The sequence below is a fragment of the Poecilia formosa genome, unplaced genomic scaffold (assembly GCF_000485575.1).
Source record: "Poecilia formosa unplaced genomic scaffold, Poecilia_formosa-5.1.2 Scaffold132, whole genome shotgun sequence".
Classification (NCBI taxonomy): domain Eukaryota; kingdom Metazoa; phylum Chordata; class Actinopteri; order Cyprinodontiformes; family Poeciliidae; genus Poecilia; species Poecilia formosa.
In genome coordinates, this window is record NW_006800071.1 from 138,887 (window position 1) to 154,023 (window position 15,137).

At 35.3% G+C, this 15,137-nt stretch overlaps 1 protein-coding gene across 6 annotated transcripts in view; it reads right to left on the minus strand.

Moving 5' to 3' along the window:
- Positions 1 to 15,137, minus strand: part of fam13a (family with sequence similarity 13 member A) — a 64,522-nt gene that overhangs the window by 19,436 nt on the left and 29,949 nt on the right. For all 6 annotated transcript variants that reach the window (XM_016676349.1, XM_016676350.1, XM_016676346.1 and 3 more), the window contains exons 9-14: positions 11,711 to 11,752; positions 6,497 to 6,538; positions 6,220 to 6,402; positions 3,964 to 4,162; positions 1,088 to 1,146; positions 812 to 854 (exon numbers count right to left, since the gene is read on the minus strand). In XM_016676349.1, the coding sequence (XP_016531835.1) occupies positions 812 to 854; positions 1,088 to 1,146; positions 3,964 to 4,162; positions 6,220 to 6,402; positions 6,497 to 6,538; positions 11,711 to 11,752 (568 nt within the window). The remainder of the gene's footprint in view (positions 1 to 811; positions 855 to 1,087; positions 1,147 to 3,963; positions 4,163 to 6,219; positions 6,403 to 6,496; positions 6,539 to 11,710; positions 11,753 to 15,137) is intronic.

The following is a 15,137-nucleotide window of genomic DNA, read 5'->3' on the forward strand; positions in this document are numbered from 1 at the left end:
ATCAAACTTCTGACCTTTAGGTATTTTTGTGTTTTAAAAAAAAAAAAAAATATTTTGTGAAAACTGAGGACAGAATTTAGTTTATCTGTGTCTTCAAAATACTTAATAATGTTAGCGAATTGTTTCTAAATAAACAAAGTGCAGATAATTAAATAGGTTGTTCACATGTCAACAACTCACTCAACTAGTTCACATAAATATGGTGAAAATTCATAACAAAGAGGGAAAATGAACGTGTATAATTTGCTTCTGAGTGCAAGATGAAGTTCCAGCCGAACTATGAAAAAAGTCTGACTTATAGACTATAAAATACAATCATTTTCTCATCAGTGTATGTTTATGTACAACAAAAGAGGACAAATTGGTGTAAATTCTTCCTTATGCGCCTTCAGTCTTTCTAAATACTCTAAATTAATCTGCTGATTATCAAACACATTTTGTTTTTAATATCAACCTCTTGGAAAAAACTCTCTTGAATCTTCAGTGACACTCCTTCAACCGTGTCCTGGAGTTCATTCATTCACTGTTTCTGCTTGACTAGTCTTTTTCCACCCTCATCTCCAGTCATTTTCACCTGAACCTCCATGACCTTTTAATTCCTTAAATTGTCACATGTTGATTAGATCCTGAGAACAAACTAAACCACACAACATTATTCAGATTTTTTGGGGCCTTTTTGTTATTCGACTACACACATCTCAGATTTTTTTTAGAGTCCTTCTTGTCTGTATTACCCGCGGTGCATTTTAAGACACTAGTTTTTACGTTTTCAACAAGAAAGTTGAATAAAGTTAAGAGCAAAATAACCAACCTGTGAAGCAGATCCAGGTCTGTCTTTCCTTGAAATCTCATTCCTGGAGAGGGCGACAGGAAAACTGTTTCAGCAAAGGTTAAAACTCCTGTGCACTTTAGCCTAAAAACCTCAGGAAACCTCAGGCAGTAAATACATTCACCTGTATCTCTGTTCTTATCAGGTCAAGTCCCAAATAGGGTTGTCATTCTCAGCAGGGAACTTATCAGTGAGAAACCATCACCTGGCTAACAGGTTTGACAAACTGTGTACAAAGGAGTTAAGATTTGAGTTTACCCTTTATGAAGTGGGTCCATGTGGGTTTCTCCAGGTCTCTCACCAAAACATTCTTTAATCTGCAAAAAAATAATAAAGCCATTTAGAACGTTAATGATTTAATCAACAAATCTTATTTATTTTGATGCTAACATGGAGCAAATAGTAAAAATGAATCTAAGACTGTTTTGAAGTCCATTCTTCTGACCCATCATGTTTATTTTGATAAAACCTGACTTATGATTGTTTGAATGTTTGTTAGTCATTGATACTAAGACATGATGAACAAAGAAAAACTCGGTCTGCTGAATTACTCTCTTTGGTTCACAAATTCTGTTGTAAGTATGCCAGGCCAATGGGTGGCGCTGTGACACCGCTACAGAATACAAAAAACCCCCAAAAGTGCCATGTTTGTTATAAGTGAGAGTGAGGCGCATGGGGGATAGAGAGACAAATGGAGCTATTTTTAAACCTTATTGTTTAAAAATAGACGCGGCTCGCATGGCAACATGGAAACATGAAACTGAAATCGAAATTTATAGGCTCTTTTACCCGGGTTCAAAAAGATTGGTTCTGGTCAGCTTAAATGACGAAAAACTTTTGTGGACACACCTAAAATTCTCCCAGTATGGATGTGGCCTAAAATAGTCCCTATTTACTGAGAAGAAGTAATGTGAAAAAGATGAATAAGAAAAAAATAAAACTAATATTAACCACATTTTAGGTTCAGTAAAGTTGAGACGTCTCACAACAGCCCATATGTTACGGTAGTTTTAAATCAAAGTAAACGTACAGCTGTAAAACCATGATTGTTGTATGTGCTAAGCTAAAGAAGGAATAATATTACAAATTAGCTAGTATGCGTTAATAGTATTGAAGTTTATGCTTGTGTGAATTGGTGTTGGAAAACTCTCAGATGCTGTCAAATAAAAAAAAAATGTTATGATAGATTATTACACTTTGATATATTAGCTAAGTATAATAAAACTTTGCTTACCTCTGCTCTGGAATGTCTTGGCTAACCCTGCTATAGGTTCTTGCTGTAAGCATAGGAAGGATATGTAGGGAATGTTGCTAGCTAGGCTAACTAGGCTAACTAGCTATCAGGTCTTAATGAGTTACTTATCTTGACTGTAAAATCAGCAGGCTTTGTTGGGGATCTTGCCTGTAGGGTGTCTTAGTTATAAACTGTCAATACCCACTTAGGCTATAATCCCAGCTTTTTGAAATGCTGGGATTCCTGCTTATCTAGGCCACAAGCTAGTTCACCTATCTCTGCTACATGCCTATCACGTCTATTTTGGCTATCTAGGTTAAAGCTATCTAAGCAATCATGGTTGGTTATTTTGGCTACCTACACTATGTGCTATCTCAGCTATGTAGTCTATAAGCTATGTTGGCTATCTAGGTTACTTTATACTATCATGGCTATTTTAGTTGTACACCATCTCTGCTATCTTTCCTGTTATGGCTATATTTTTTTTGCTAATGTAGGTTGCAAGCTAGCTTGCCTGTAGGGAAAGTTAAGTGAATAATATTCATACACTCAGCAATATTTTGATCATTTATTTTAGTAAATCAATTCACTAAACGGCAGCTAGCTAGCTAGATTTCCTGATGTTTTTTTTTTTGCTGCAGAATAAAAACAAAGTAAAAAAATTATAAAGCTGCTGTTGAGCTTCTGTAGCTTTTCACTTAAAAAGCCGTCATTCTCAGAGAAAGCTGTTCACACCAGCTAACACAGATCATGTCTAACCTAGAACCTGTGGTGCTATCATGTGTCATCTGTGCTGTTATGTAACTTATTGGCATGCAGCGAGAAAAAATAACTGTGATCTGATCGTCTCTTTACTCCTGTTCCATGAGTATGACGCTAAATAAATCAGTGAGTCAAACAGCACATCATGCAGATCAATCATGAATAATTTTGTCTTTGAAATATGCATGTAAATATGTTTGACCGTAAAATGGGCCATTGTGTTACTGCTAACATACGGTTCAGATGCTCTGAATTGGAAGATAGTTGACAAAGTGGTGGAACGTGATTACATTTTTAATAAAGTTAATTGCAGGCTTGTAACGAATTAATTGCATTTGAACTGAAAACCACAAACTGACAAAACAAGCAGCGTTCTCCTTTAAAAAGCCCTTCTTTGCGGCTTTGTGAATCACTGTTTGTGGATGTTGCTTGCGCGGCAGACTTAAAGTCTTACCAGAAACATGCAAAAACAAAGGTTCCGCTTGTTTTGTTTTGTTTGCAGAAGGAAACAAAATGAAGCAATTTATTGATTAATCTATGTAATTAACTAACTGAAATCTTCGTGTTCAAACCCCAGGCTTATGTTAAATACAAAAATATGCAAGTTGCACACTAATGCAGCCATTTCATTTTAAATTATTTTTTGGGAGAAAAACATAATTAATTCAAAGATGATACATTTTTCACTTACATGTTAGAAACACGACACAGAATAAAACTTGAATAATTTCCTTCTGTGATTCTCTTCAAGTGGATAATGGCTAATTGAGCACTTATCGCTCCCTGAATGTGAACTACTTTACTTAGGGGAAAAATTAACAATTAGTACTGTCTGCTGGATATTACATGCTGCTGTCCAGTGGTTGAAAAAAACATTAAGCAACTTCCTGTCATTTACCAGCTTGACTCCAGTAATGATTCTCACTAACAAGACCTGACAATTATTTGCTCTGCAGAAAAAAAGGATGACAGGGTGAAAGTAAAATGCTTCTTCATTACTGGTGCATTAGTGGAGAACATGACTAGCTTTTGAAACTGTTAAAATAGAACAAAATAATTGAAGCTTCATTAAACTGACATTGATTTCACTGTGCGGTATATTCCTATAAGCTCCAAACAGAGACGAGATGTGACTCACCGTGTGGGCAGGCTGGTTGTCAGTGAGTTGCACCAGAGTCGGGCAGTGTTTGGACTTCCTGGAGGTCCGGTCGGCCCGGCCGCTCTGGCCGCCCTGCGACTCCACGCCGCTGGTCGGCTCCTCCCCGACGCTCCCTGAACTGCTGCAGCTGCTCGACGGGATGTTCTCCTTGTTGGTGTCGGCTCTGGTGGATGCAGCTCTGCTCCCGGATGGAAAAAAAACAACCCGAAAAGAATTACGACATTAGACATCTGCCTCCATCTGACTCCTTCCTGTTCTTTTTATCAGCTCGATGTCGGATGAAAAACAAACACCAAGGTCATCCTGGTGGCTTACTTATACTCTCTCAAGCAGATAATTTGCTGTTTAGCTTTGTGCTAATTCTATTTACAGTATATTTAATCTTAAAGACACTTTCTGCTTCACTCCTCGAATCCACATGTCAGTGATCACTCAGACATCAACATGGATTAGTTCCCTACTGGTGTGATTCCAGTTGTTTTGACTGGATAAAGTCTCAGTAGGGAAGCTTGCCACACAGAGGAACATTTTATACTCTGTCCTTCTGCTGGTGAAAACAGACAACAGAAGCTCTGAGGTCAGTTTTTGTTAACAAAAAATAGAGCTAAAGATATTTAGGGGACCTACTATGCAAAATTCACCTTTTGCACATATTTTAAATCTTTTTTACTTTCATTTTGATCTCAACTGCTTCTAATAATAATAATAATAATAATAATAATAATAATAATAATAATAATAATAATAATAATAATAATAATAAAATAGCCAGTCATTTTTTGACAATAAGTCAAAGTTTTTATGGTGTCTTCATCAACTTGTTTTATCGCTGTCTGCACTGTACAATGGCTTCTGGAAAAGACAAGTGTTTTGTTGTTGATTTACCATCCAGAAACCACTTCCTGCATTCCTGTTGATTGCGCAGGAGGCTCTACTTTTGCTTTTCAAAGATGTACAGTTGAATAATTCTGCATCAATTTGCAGCCTTTTGTGTAAGCGGCTTGTTTGGATTTAAAGTGACAGAGGCCCTAAAACATCTTATTCTGAAATGAACTCAAACTGGACAGACTAAAATCTAATTATCTAGGAATGATTTTGTGCAAAGAATGTAATGAAATAGTTCACATACATATCCCAACCTGTTCAAGGAAGTATAAAAGTAATCATTAAGTATTAAGTTAACCTTATTTGGAAAAATGTCTTAAGTTTGGGAGTTTATCTTGTGAAGCATTTACTGTTTACGGGAGTTCACTTTTGCTTTGTACTAGTTTTAGATTTTTTTTTTAATGTTCTAATTCGAGTAAGGGCAGGAACCTTAGATCTCCAAGGAATAAATACAAATAGTTAAAATTAATGGAGGCAACATGAAGGCATCGGGTTGAAATCCTGGCCTGGGGTCTCTCTGCATGGAGCTTGCATGTTCTCCAGATTGATTGTGCCAAAAAAAGAGAGAAAAATGTCCAATATGCCTTCAAGGTTTCGCTGTCATGTGATTACATGTTATATAAAATACCAAATTGTTTGGTTATGCCACTGATAGAGTATTTTTGAGTGGAGCTCAGTTTTAGAGAACTTTTGGCGTTTTTTTTTACATGAGGAATTCATGTCCATAATATAATCTTACTGTGTTGTTATAGGGGGTGAATAAAATAATTAAACAGTTTTTAGGGAGCAAATGTTGGATTTTTAATGCTAAAAGAGACGAGTCAAATTTACTTTTGGGCTACAGCAAAAACCATGAATGTCCTGAAGGGGCCAGTTGTGGTAGAATATATTAATTAAACTACCAATTAATTATTAATCTGCTAAAATTTCAATTAATACTTCTTAAAATGTAACAAAGTTTGGCTTCACACTGATGTAATTTGATCCTACACAAATAAATATTTGATTTGACTTATACAATAATATTTAAGCATACAAATGTTAGATAAAGTTTAATTTATTTGCCATCTTAGTATCTAGAAGGCCACATAAATTGTTATGGCTGTCCAGATTTGGCCCATGAGCCTTGAGTTTGACACCTGTGGTGTACAGGCAGCAAAAACACAGATTGGATATCATTTTTCTTAAAAAAATAAAAATCAAAACTATTTATATGAGTTTACTCATAGTTACCGAAAATAAAATTAGTTTGATCTGTAAGAAAGAAAACAGTTTTCCACAGCACAGAAGCATATGTTACTAAAATGAAAACTAATTTCATGCTGGAAGCGTCAGAGTGGCAGATTGTACCGGTTTCTTTGTCTGAGGCCTTCCGCCTGCTGCTCCCTCTGCTGTCGACGTCTCTGCCGCGCGGTTGGCGTTCCCGTCAGGCTCGAAGGTCGCGAGGTCAAGTCACAAGTCACCGAATGCTGATCTGCGATGTCAAAAAGGTGCTGCTCCACTGCTGAGCGGATGGTCTGGTCCAGAAAACTCCTGGGAAGAAAAATGAGGCGGTTAAAAATAATCATAAAATTTACAGCAGTAAGTTGCAAGTTTTAATTGAATTTATGTGCAAAAGACGACTTACTTCACCACATCTGGTCTGCAGCGGACAGGAGAGAGGTGGTTACTGAAAAGAAAGCAAGTGGGGAGAGTTAGTGCTGCAAAAACAAATGGTCACCACAGGTCAGTGAGCAACACTGAACCCCCCCGGAGGCCCGAGTTCGAGCCCTGCGTGATCCAGAGTGTTAACTTCAGCTCAGCTTAAGGAGGTCCTGTGAGAGCAACCCGGCTGGTTTCTATACTCAGGAAAACAAAAACAACCCTGGCACACGCGCCAGAAGATAGTTACACAATGCAAACATACATAAACAGGATTTATTCTGCTCAGAGGAAAATAAATAATACATTTAACTACTGTCACATCCATCCAGAAACGTTTGATGCACCCTGGCATCGAGGCAGGATGCATTTTGTGTTTTTCATTAAAGTTTAGTTTTATTTCATTGTGATTTTGTTTAATTCAATTAGTTTTAGTTTTGTTAGTTACAGTAGCAGTTTTATGTAGTTTCATACTTTTGTTCATTAGCTGCAAATTTAAAATTCACAAAGGTAAAACTATTGGATTCTGATTATCTATACACCAATTGGTAATGAATACTCAGCAGAAGATATAATTTTCAAAAAATGTATTCAATTATTGTTGAACAACAACTGACTAGCATTTCCTCCCAACTTTTGCTGTCAAATTCCCTCTTTAAACTTTATTTTATTTTCAACTCCACTGTAAAACAATCTTGCTTTGATTTTATGTCGAATTATAATTTTGTGTTCTTTTTAAAATTTAGAATCAGTACACACAAATTAGTTTTGTTTTTCAATTGTCTGAGTTTATCATCTTAATATTATTAAAGTATTTTGTAGATTCCTATAAACTTTATCACAATTCTGTCTTATGTTTTACCAAAATAATTTAAAGGAAAAACCACCAAAAAATAAGAAGTAGGAAGTTTGACGACATGTCATACTTAAATAGTAACTATTGGTTTTGGTGTTGATATTGGTGATACCAAGTATTGCATTTACTTGGTATTGGATCAATAACAAAATATTATCAGTTACAAACTCTGAAGAGTTTCTTTCCAACTTTCCAAAGTAGACAGAAAACTATTTTTTATTTTATCTGATCTCCACTAAACTCAGACATTAGAATTATGTTTAATTTTTGAATTTATTGTTAGATTTCTTTTAGTTTAAATATGAAAATGTTAAATATTAAGCACATAAAATTCTTAGAAATGGTCCTTAACTTCCTTGCTGCCTTAATGTCTGCCTGTCCTGGATACATTTCCCTCAACATACAGAGATATGGACAAAAAGCCTCCATAAACAGCCGTGTTGACAGTGATAGCACGGCTTGGCAGGCGGCCATGTCTGCAGCGCCGATAACAGGACAGATAATAATGGAAACAGCGAACAACTGGAGGTTAGTCAGGTGAAGCTCTGCAAAATGACTTCTGGCATACAGAAATCTGTAAACGAAGACAGAGAAGAAGATCTAAAGAAACCCGGCGGTCTCATAACCAGATAAGGAACATCTGAACTTCTGTTATCTATGTGCAAATGCAAACGGTGAAATACAGACAATAAAGGTCGGATTCAGATGTAAAAGTTAAAAAGTTCCTCCAGAGTTAGTGGATTTCACCGATTATGTCACAGCCAGAACATTTTCAGGCCAACAACCTTAAAATAGCTGCGACTCAAACTGTAGCAGGTTAAAGCAACAGAAAGTGGTTTAATGGATCACCGGTGTTGATTCAAGCCTCGATGTTAACGCCAAGAGATCTGCCAGGCAGAAACGTTTCAGGAATGTGGTCAATCATCTGTAAAGCCGGAGGTAAAGCTGACATCCTCACGCTACAAGAGGTCCCGTTTTAAAAGTGACGAGATGATTAATAAGATCTATAAGGAGGCAAGTGTTGAACTTTAGAGGACATCTATAGCACCCAGACTGAGCTTGGTGCCCAGATTTAACTCTGACATCATCATCTTTTTTGGCATCTAACATTTACAATAAGCATATGAGTTCTTGCTTGTATGTGTAATGTACTCTCAAATGGAAACACAGTAATACATTCACAGTGGTACTATCTAATGGAAGCACTGTAAAAACACAAAATCTTAAGTATTTTGGTCTAGTTTCTAACTTACAAGTAATTTTTCAGCAAGATATAGGAGCTTGTTTTAAGTCAATAATTCCTTGATATTAATGAAAAAGTATATTCCATGTTGGCGGATTATTTCACTTATAACAAGACATTTCCCCCATGTTATAAGTGAAATAATCTGGCAATAGAACTAGAACTTTTTCATCAATAATAAGAAATAACTGACTCAAAACAAGCTGCTATTTCTTGCTGAAAAGTTACTTCTAAGTTAGTTTTGTTATTGATCCAATGCCGAGTGTAATAAGACATTTGCACCAGAAACTAGACCAAAAATACTTGGTAAGGTTTTGTGTTTTGCAGTGTTTGAGCTGCCTTGTTCCTAAATAAACCTGACTTATATTCTAAATCTGTAAATATCCTGATGCCAGACGCTGTGGTATATATAGTCGAGGTGAGAATCTCGTACTGGAATTGAATTTGAACAACTGTTCGTACTGTCCGTGCTTAACATGATAGCAGCCAGTAAATCTATGCTTTTTTTATGTCTGCTTGTGTGGCAGCCAATCTGTTAATGACATTAAAAGGTGAGAGAGACGGCCAGTAAATGTCCGTCCAGTAATTAAATATCACGTTGCAGATATTCTTAAACAGCCCTCAGATTTATGCAGGACACCTGCTGGAGTTTTGGCAAAGCGGCCGCGCCGACAGCGCGGACAAACGTTTCCAGCTGACTTAGCTCTGAGCTAACAGAGTGGGAAAGTTTCCTGGTGAGTTAGAAACAGGCTGAGTCACAACCTGCAGGCAGGAGAGGCTGAGTCAGCGCAGCAGAAACGTCACCAACAGGAGAGATGTGACCCAAGTCACGGACTCTCATTCCAAGACGGTAAAATATGCACCAAGTTTCAGTTTACTACATTATCAGCTGTGACAAAATACTAGAGGAAAAATTCTCCCTATTCCTTAAAATATAAATAAAACTGTGAGTAAGCAAAGCTTTAAATTTCTTTCCTTGTTTTAATAAAATAAAATAATAGAGCATATTATTAGAAAAATTACAAGTGAATAAACATTGATTAAATAAATTTGACATTAGGATTAATAAAAAACATATATATTAAAATTTAAGTAATATAAAATCTTAATAATCATAATAAAAATATATTAATATAACAATGAAAAATTAATAATCCATTATTTTCTTAAAGTCCCTTACAAAAATATTCAAGAAAATTAAATTATAAAATTAATATAAAGAAAAATAATATGAACTTTCATATAGAGATAAGGGAAAATTAATTATAGTATAGTAAGTTAGGTATTAATATAGATCAAATTAATGATTAAATAATTTTAAATGAATAAGAACATAAAAATAAAAATAATGATGACTTAATCAGTATAAATAAAATAAAACCAGTAATATCAGCATCAGTACAATGAAAATTAAGCTAAATATGTAACAATGCATTTGACCTGATCATTACATCATCACCAAATGACCGTTTGAATTTCATCTTTTCAAATATAAAGTAAAATAAAATATAGAAAATATAACAAATATATTTTATTTGTTGTTAAGAAGTTAAAACCAGTTAAACTCAACAAAAAGTTAAAAATCCTGACATGAAGTATTCTTTTATTAACTTAATTTATCAAAAATACTTAAGCACCAAGATAAATAAATTGATCTGAAACCGTAAACGTAACAATAGTTTGATAGCAATACAGTGAAATTGCTGAGTAAAGTAACCTGGAGCTAAAATGACGTTTGGGCTGAAAACACAAATTTCCAACCTAATTATAAACTAAAAACGTTCTGAATGGTCGTCTGAGTTTAATTGTGTCTGAGAGATTAGACTGTAATTCGTCCACGTCTGGGACTTTAATTTCAGGTTGTGCTATTCCTGCAGAGTTAAAAAAAAGTTGACAATGCAGCTCTTTGTTAAAAGAAAGCTTAGAGATTGCCTCATTTATTTGCTCAACTTCAGACCCTCCAACCAACTGGATTACTTTGCAAACAAAAGTACGAGCGAAACAACATCTTAGCTGCTCTGTTGTTGTTTTTAAAAGTTACTCGCCTTTATGTCATTAAGGCTCCACAGCTTCCAGCTGAAACCAGTTAAATCCCCCAGCAGCGTTTACCAGAACACATCCACTCATCTGGTGTTACGCCACAGCCAGGTATGAGTTAGATAAACAGCAAAGAAAAAACAAAACGTTGGTCTATGATTCAAGCTGTCGGGGTCAGAGGTCAAATCTCAACCAGAATGTTTTCTATCTGAACCATAAAATAAACATTCACCTTTTGTCTGTTTTGTATTAAATTGTACAAAAATATAAAAAAATTTATTATGATTTTATTTCGCTTACGGAAGTCAATAAATAAATAAATTAAGTATATAAGCTGCTTAGTTTGTTATTACTGGTTTATTTAAAACAAGGATGCAAACATCGTTAATAAAAATGCTTTGCACTAGATTTAGCCTAAGCTATTTCCATCTGTAAATAAAACACTAATGTCATAAAAGTCTCCATATAAAATCACTGTATGGACTCATGAAATTATATAAACTTTACCAAAATCTGCTCTGAAATTACTAATGCTAAGATTAGAAATGATTTTTGTTTTGTTTTGTTCTTTTACCCCACTGATCAAATCAATATTTTCAATATTTTTTGTGAAATATTATGACAGATATGTTTTTTTTGTATTGGTTTGTTTGTTTCTCTACCTTTACTGACACATTCTCCTCAGTTTAAAAGTTGGACTCTTCTTTTTTTGTGAAATATTGTGTATATGTATTAATCAATTTTGTTTTGTAACCAGGTTGCTATGTACTGCAGACTTCTGCCCAGGTCCCCCTTGAAAATGAGATCTAGATCTCAATGGGGTTTACCTGGTTAAATAAAGGAATAAAAAAAAAAAAATATCAGGTAAATGATTTTAATTCAGGGAGTAAAGTGAAAATCAAAGCGTCTCGACTTGATATTTTATGAGGTTCTGTGTCTAAACATGTAGTAGGTGTGCTGTCAGAACCAGAACAAACAGAACTGCCCGGTTTCTCATTTCCTCATGCTTCCATGATGATGAATCTCTGAGGCTTGCAAACCAACACACAGACGGGAGGCCTCACCTCATGTAGAACGGAGATGCTGGCCTCTCTTCATCCTGTGAGCTGAAATATGATAAAAAAGAGACACATTTAATTACCTGGCAGCAGAATGATTTCATACAGAGAAATGGCGTAAACCTCAGAGTTAAAATAGGCAGATGGAGCTGGCTTTTGTCTGCAGAATAATAGCGGTGCAGAGCTACAGATCGCTGCCTTTGTGGAACCTGTCTCTGGTTTCTATAATAAACCAGCAGAGAAAGTGTTGCTTCTCCAACATACAGGCTGCATTATTCCAGAACCTACATCAAGCTGTGCAAAATCCAAATATGTTTTATTTATAAAGCATTTTTAAAAATATGATTAACTGATGTGATGGACAGCCTGAAAACGAATCAAACGAAAACACTAAATATTAAAATGTAATGAAACAGTGAAAGCAGAATTAAACATGCTACAAAGTCTGTAGTCACATAAAAACAGAAATAAAAACAAATACATTTATACTGTCAGAAGTCAGTGGAAAGGCCTGGTCACCAGTTAAAAGCATTCTGAAAAAACTGAAGGCGATGAAGAAAGGACTGACAGATCCCAGCATGAAATGTGTTGCATTAATCTAGTCGAGTTGACAAAACCGTGGATTATCAATTCAGGTCATGTTTTAACAAGACTGGTTCTGGTTTAGCAACCTGGTGGAGCTGGAATAAACTCTGCTGCAAAACTCTGCTGCCCTGTTTGCTGAACCTGAAACCTGATTCCAGGTTTACACCAACATTTTTAACCTGTTGCTAAACGTCTGTTTCCAGATCACCAAGGTTTGGAGGAGGACCGTGTGAATTTAATCCCCTCTGTTTTCTTTTTACTGAAGTTTAGAAAATTCATGGCCATGCTTTAATGTTGTAAGTGGTGGACTCACTTCACCTAATCAGGTAATATGCTAATAGTGGGGCTTTAGCATTTTCGCTAACTTTGAAAATGTTCAGCACGCTTAGCTTCCTCTAATGTTTCCAGAGGAATTGGAAAGCGATTATTTACCTGCCTGTTTTGTAAACTTTCAATTGAACGTCTGCGTCTTCAATTCTCCAACTAGTTAGACTTTTATTTTCATGCTCTTATTTTGAAATGGGTGAACAATGTTTACGCAGCAGTTGTATTTCCTCTCCTCATGTCTCCACCCAAGTTGTACCCTGAATAAACCACTTAAAATCTGCTGATGTCCTGCTGCTTTCCTGTGGTCAGTCAGTCAAATTCAGCAGCAGTTGGCAAAACTCAACAACTATAAAACTGAAACCGTGAATCACTTCCTAAAGCGCAACATGTGTAATGACTAATTTGATTCTGTTGAAGATTACATGCTATTTTTTAACACTTGCTATTTCATTGACACATATTGATGGCTGAATTTGGTGCTTTAGCATTAGCTTTAGCATTAGCTTTGTCTAGTGGAACTCATGTTCCACTAGACAAAGTTAGCTAACTTTTGCTAACTTCGCTAACTTAGCAAAGCTAACTTTGTAGTTGGCTTTGCTAAACTCATCTGTGTTTATTGTAAACACATTGCCTTTATAGTATCTTTATTTTGTTCCTATTTCCTTAGTTTGGCACCAAATTAAATATTAACAACACAAATCAGCATAATTCTGATGAAAAGTATATATTCATAAAATATTTGTTAGCACTAACAGAATTTTGATACTTTATTAGGAGTGCAACAACTTTTATTCAAGTTTCTCCAGTTTTAAAACAGAATAAAATAGAAACAGCCTTTATCGTCCCGCTAAGGGGAAATTCAGGTGCAAAAGCAACAGCAGATATAAAGTTCACACAAACAGTTTTTAAAATATTGAAAACAATATATAAAATCTTTGCATATCTTTATATTTTATGAGGCGTGCCAATTAACAAAACTAAGTAGAAGCAAATTGTTTAGAAAAGAGATTGATAAAGACTTGTGTCAGCAACACACGATGACATTATGCAACAATGAGAGGAACTTGATGTTGGCACTAAATGTTGAAGTTGCTTAACATTCTCAAAAATCCTGGCACTCACACTGAAAATTTCATAACACCCGGCGCCTGCTGGTTCAGAGGGAGCGTCTTTAAAGTAAAATATTATATATTAAACATTTAAAAGACAGAAGGATCCCAGTCAGACTGATTTAGGCCTGTTTGAGTAAAGAATTACTCAGAATAAAAGAAAAACAGTGATCAGTGATCCTTTTTCCTATCTGTCTTGTTTCAGTAAACTGTAAAGTGTTTTAGCTCAAAAGGTGGCAAATAAATAAATTTGACATAGATCTGGATAAATCAGAGCTGAAGAATGAAAAAATGCAGAGAGGGAAAAATGATGGATGGAAAATCTGATGCCCTGCACAATCTTGACTCTCATATTTCTGTTAGTAAACAGCAATCTTTGCATTAAATGTGCAACTAACTGTAATTTTGTCTTTTGTGGTTGTGTTTAAGAGAGATCTGGTCATAAGGATGAGTCTTATTTATATTTGGAAGTCAGAATTTCTTAGTTTCAAATCAGAAGAATCATTTCAAACGCCTGTGAAGTCCAAGTTGTGGACTTGGAGAGCGAGACCAAAGACTCGTTCATGGTGGCTCCATGTGTCAGTTCCAGGCAAACAGGTGGAACAACAAACTTTGTTCCAACTCAGGTAAACAACCTCCACTTTTCTGGCTGATTTCACTACAAATGTGGACAAAAAAATATTCTCAATTGCCGTGTTTCGATTACCATGAATAAGAAATTAAATGAAATCACATTTCAATAAATTTGTTCACACGGTAAGTCATTAAAAATCATGGCAGTAAACAGTTTTGTGAGATTATATTCATAGTTCTGCTATGGCAGCAACGTTGTGCGAGTTAATAACATCATCAGCCAGTGGAAACATCCGGCTGTTGGTCATGTGACTCATGTGATGCAAAAAAAAAAAGTTTCCATTGCAGTTTTGCGAAATATGTCTATTACGATACGGCCAAATACCACTTCATTCTGGTACAAATTTTATTGTATATATATTTTTAAACTGAATTTTTTCGAAATTCCCATTAAGCAACTTTATATTTGTCATTTTTATTTGATCAATTCTATGATTAATGGAAACTCAGGTGGTGTGTTGGAGGTGTGGACTTGAAATGCATCAACAGGTGAGTCTCTAATTAACTAAATTATTGTGATTTTCCTTATCATGAGCTTAAAAAATATGACATCACCGTCTGGGTTTGGCCAAATTGTTTATTAGGCATGAAAATCTCACAGCATATAAATTATATCTGTCATTATTTTGACTTTTAACAGGTGGAAATAATATTGTTAAACCTGCCAGACCTAAAACTGTCAAACTTTTCTCTGATTTGATGTCAGACAGTGAGAAAAACAGGAAGATAGTTTGTTATTGAGAGCCATAACTGGATGTTTTGGTCCTCCGGTGTGTTTT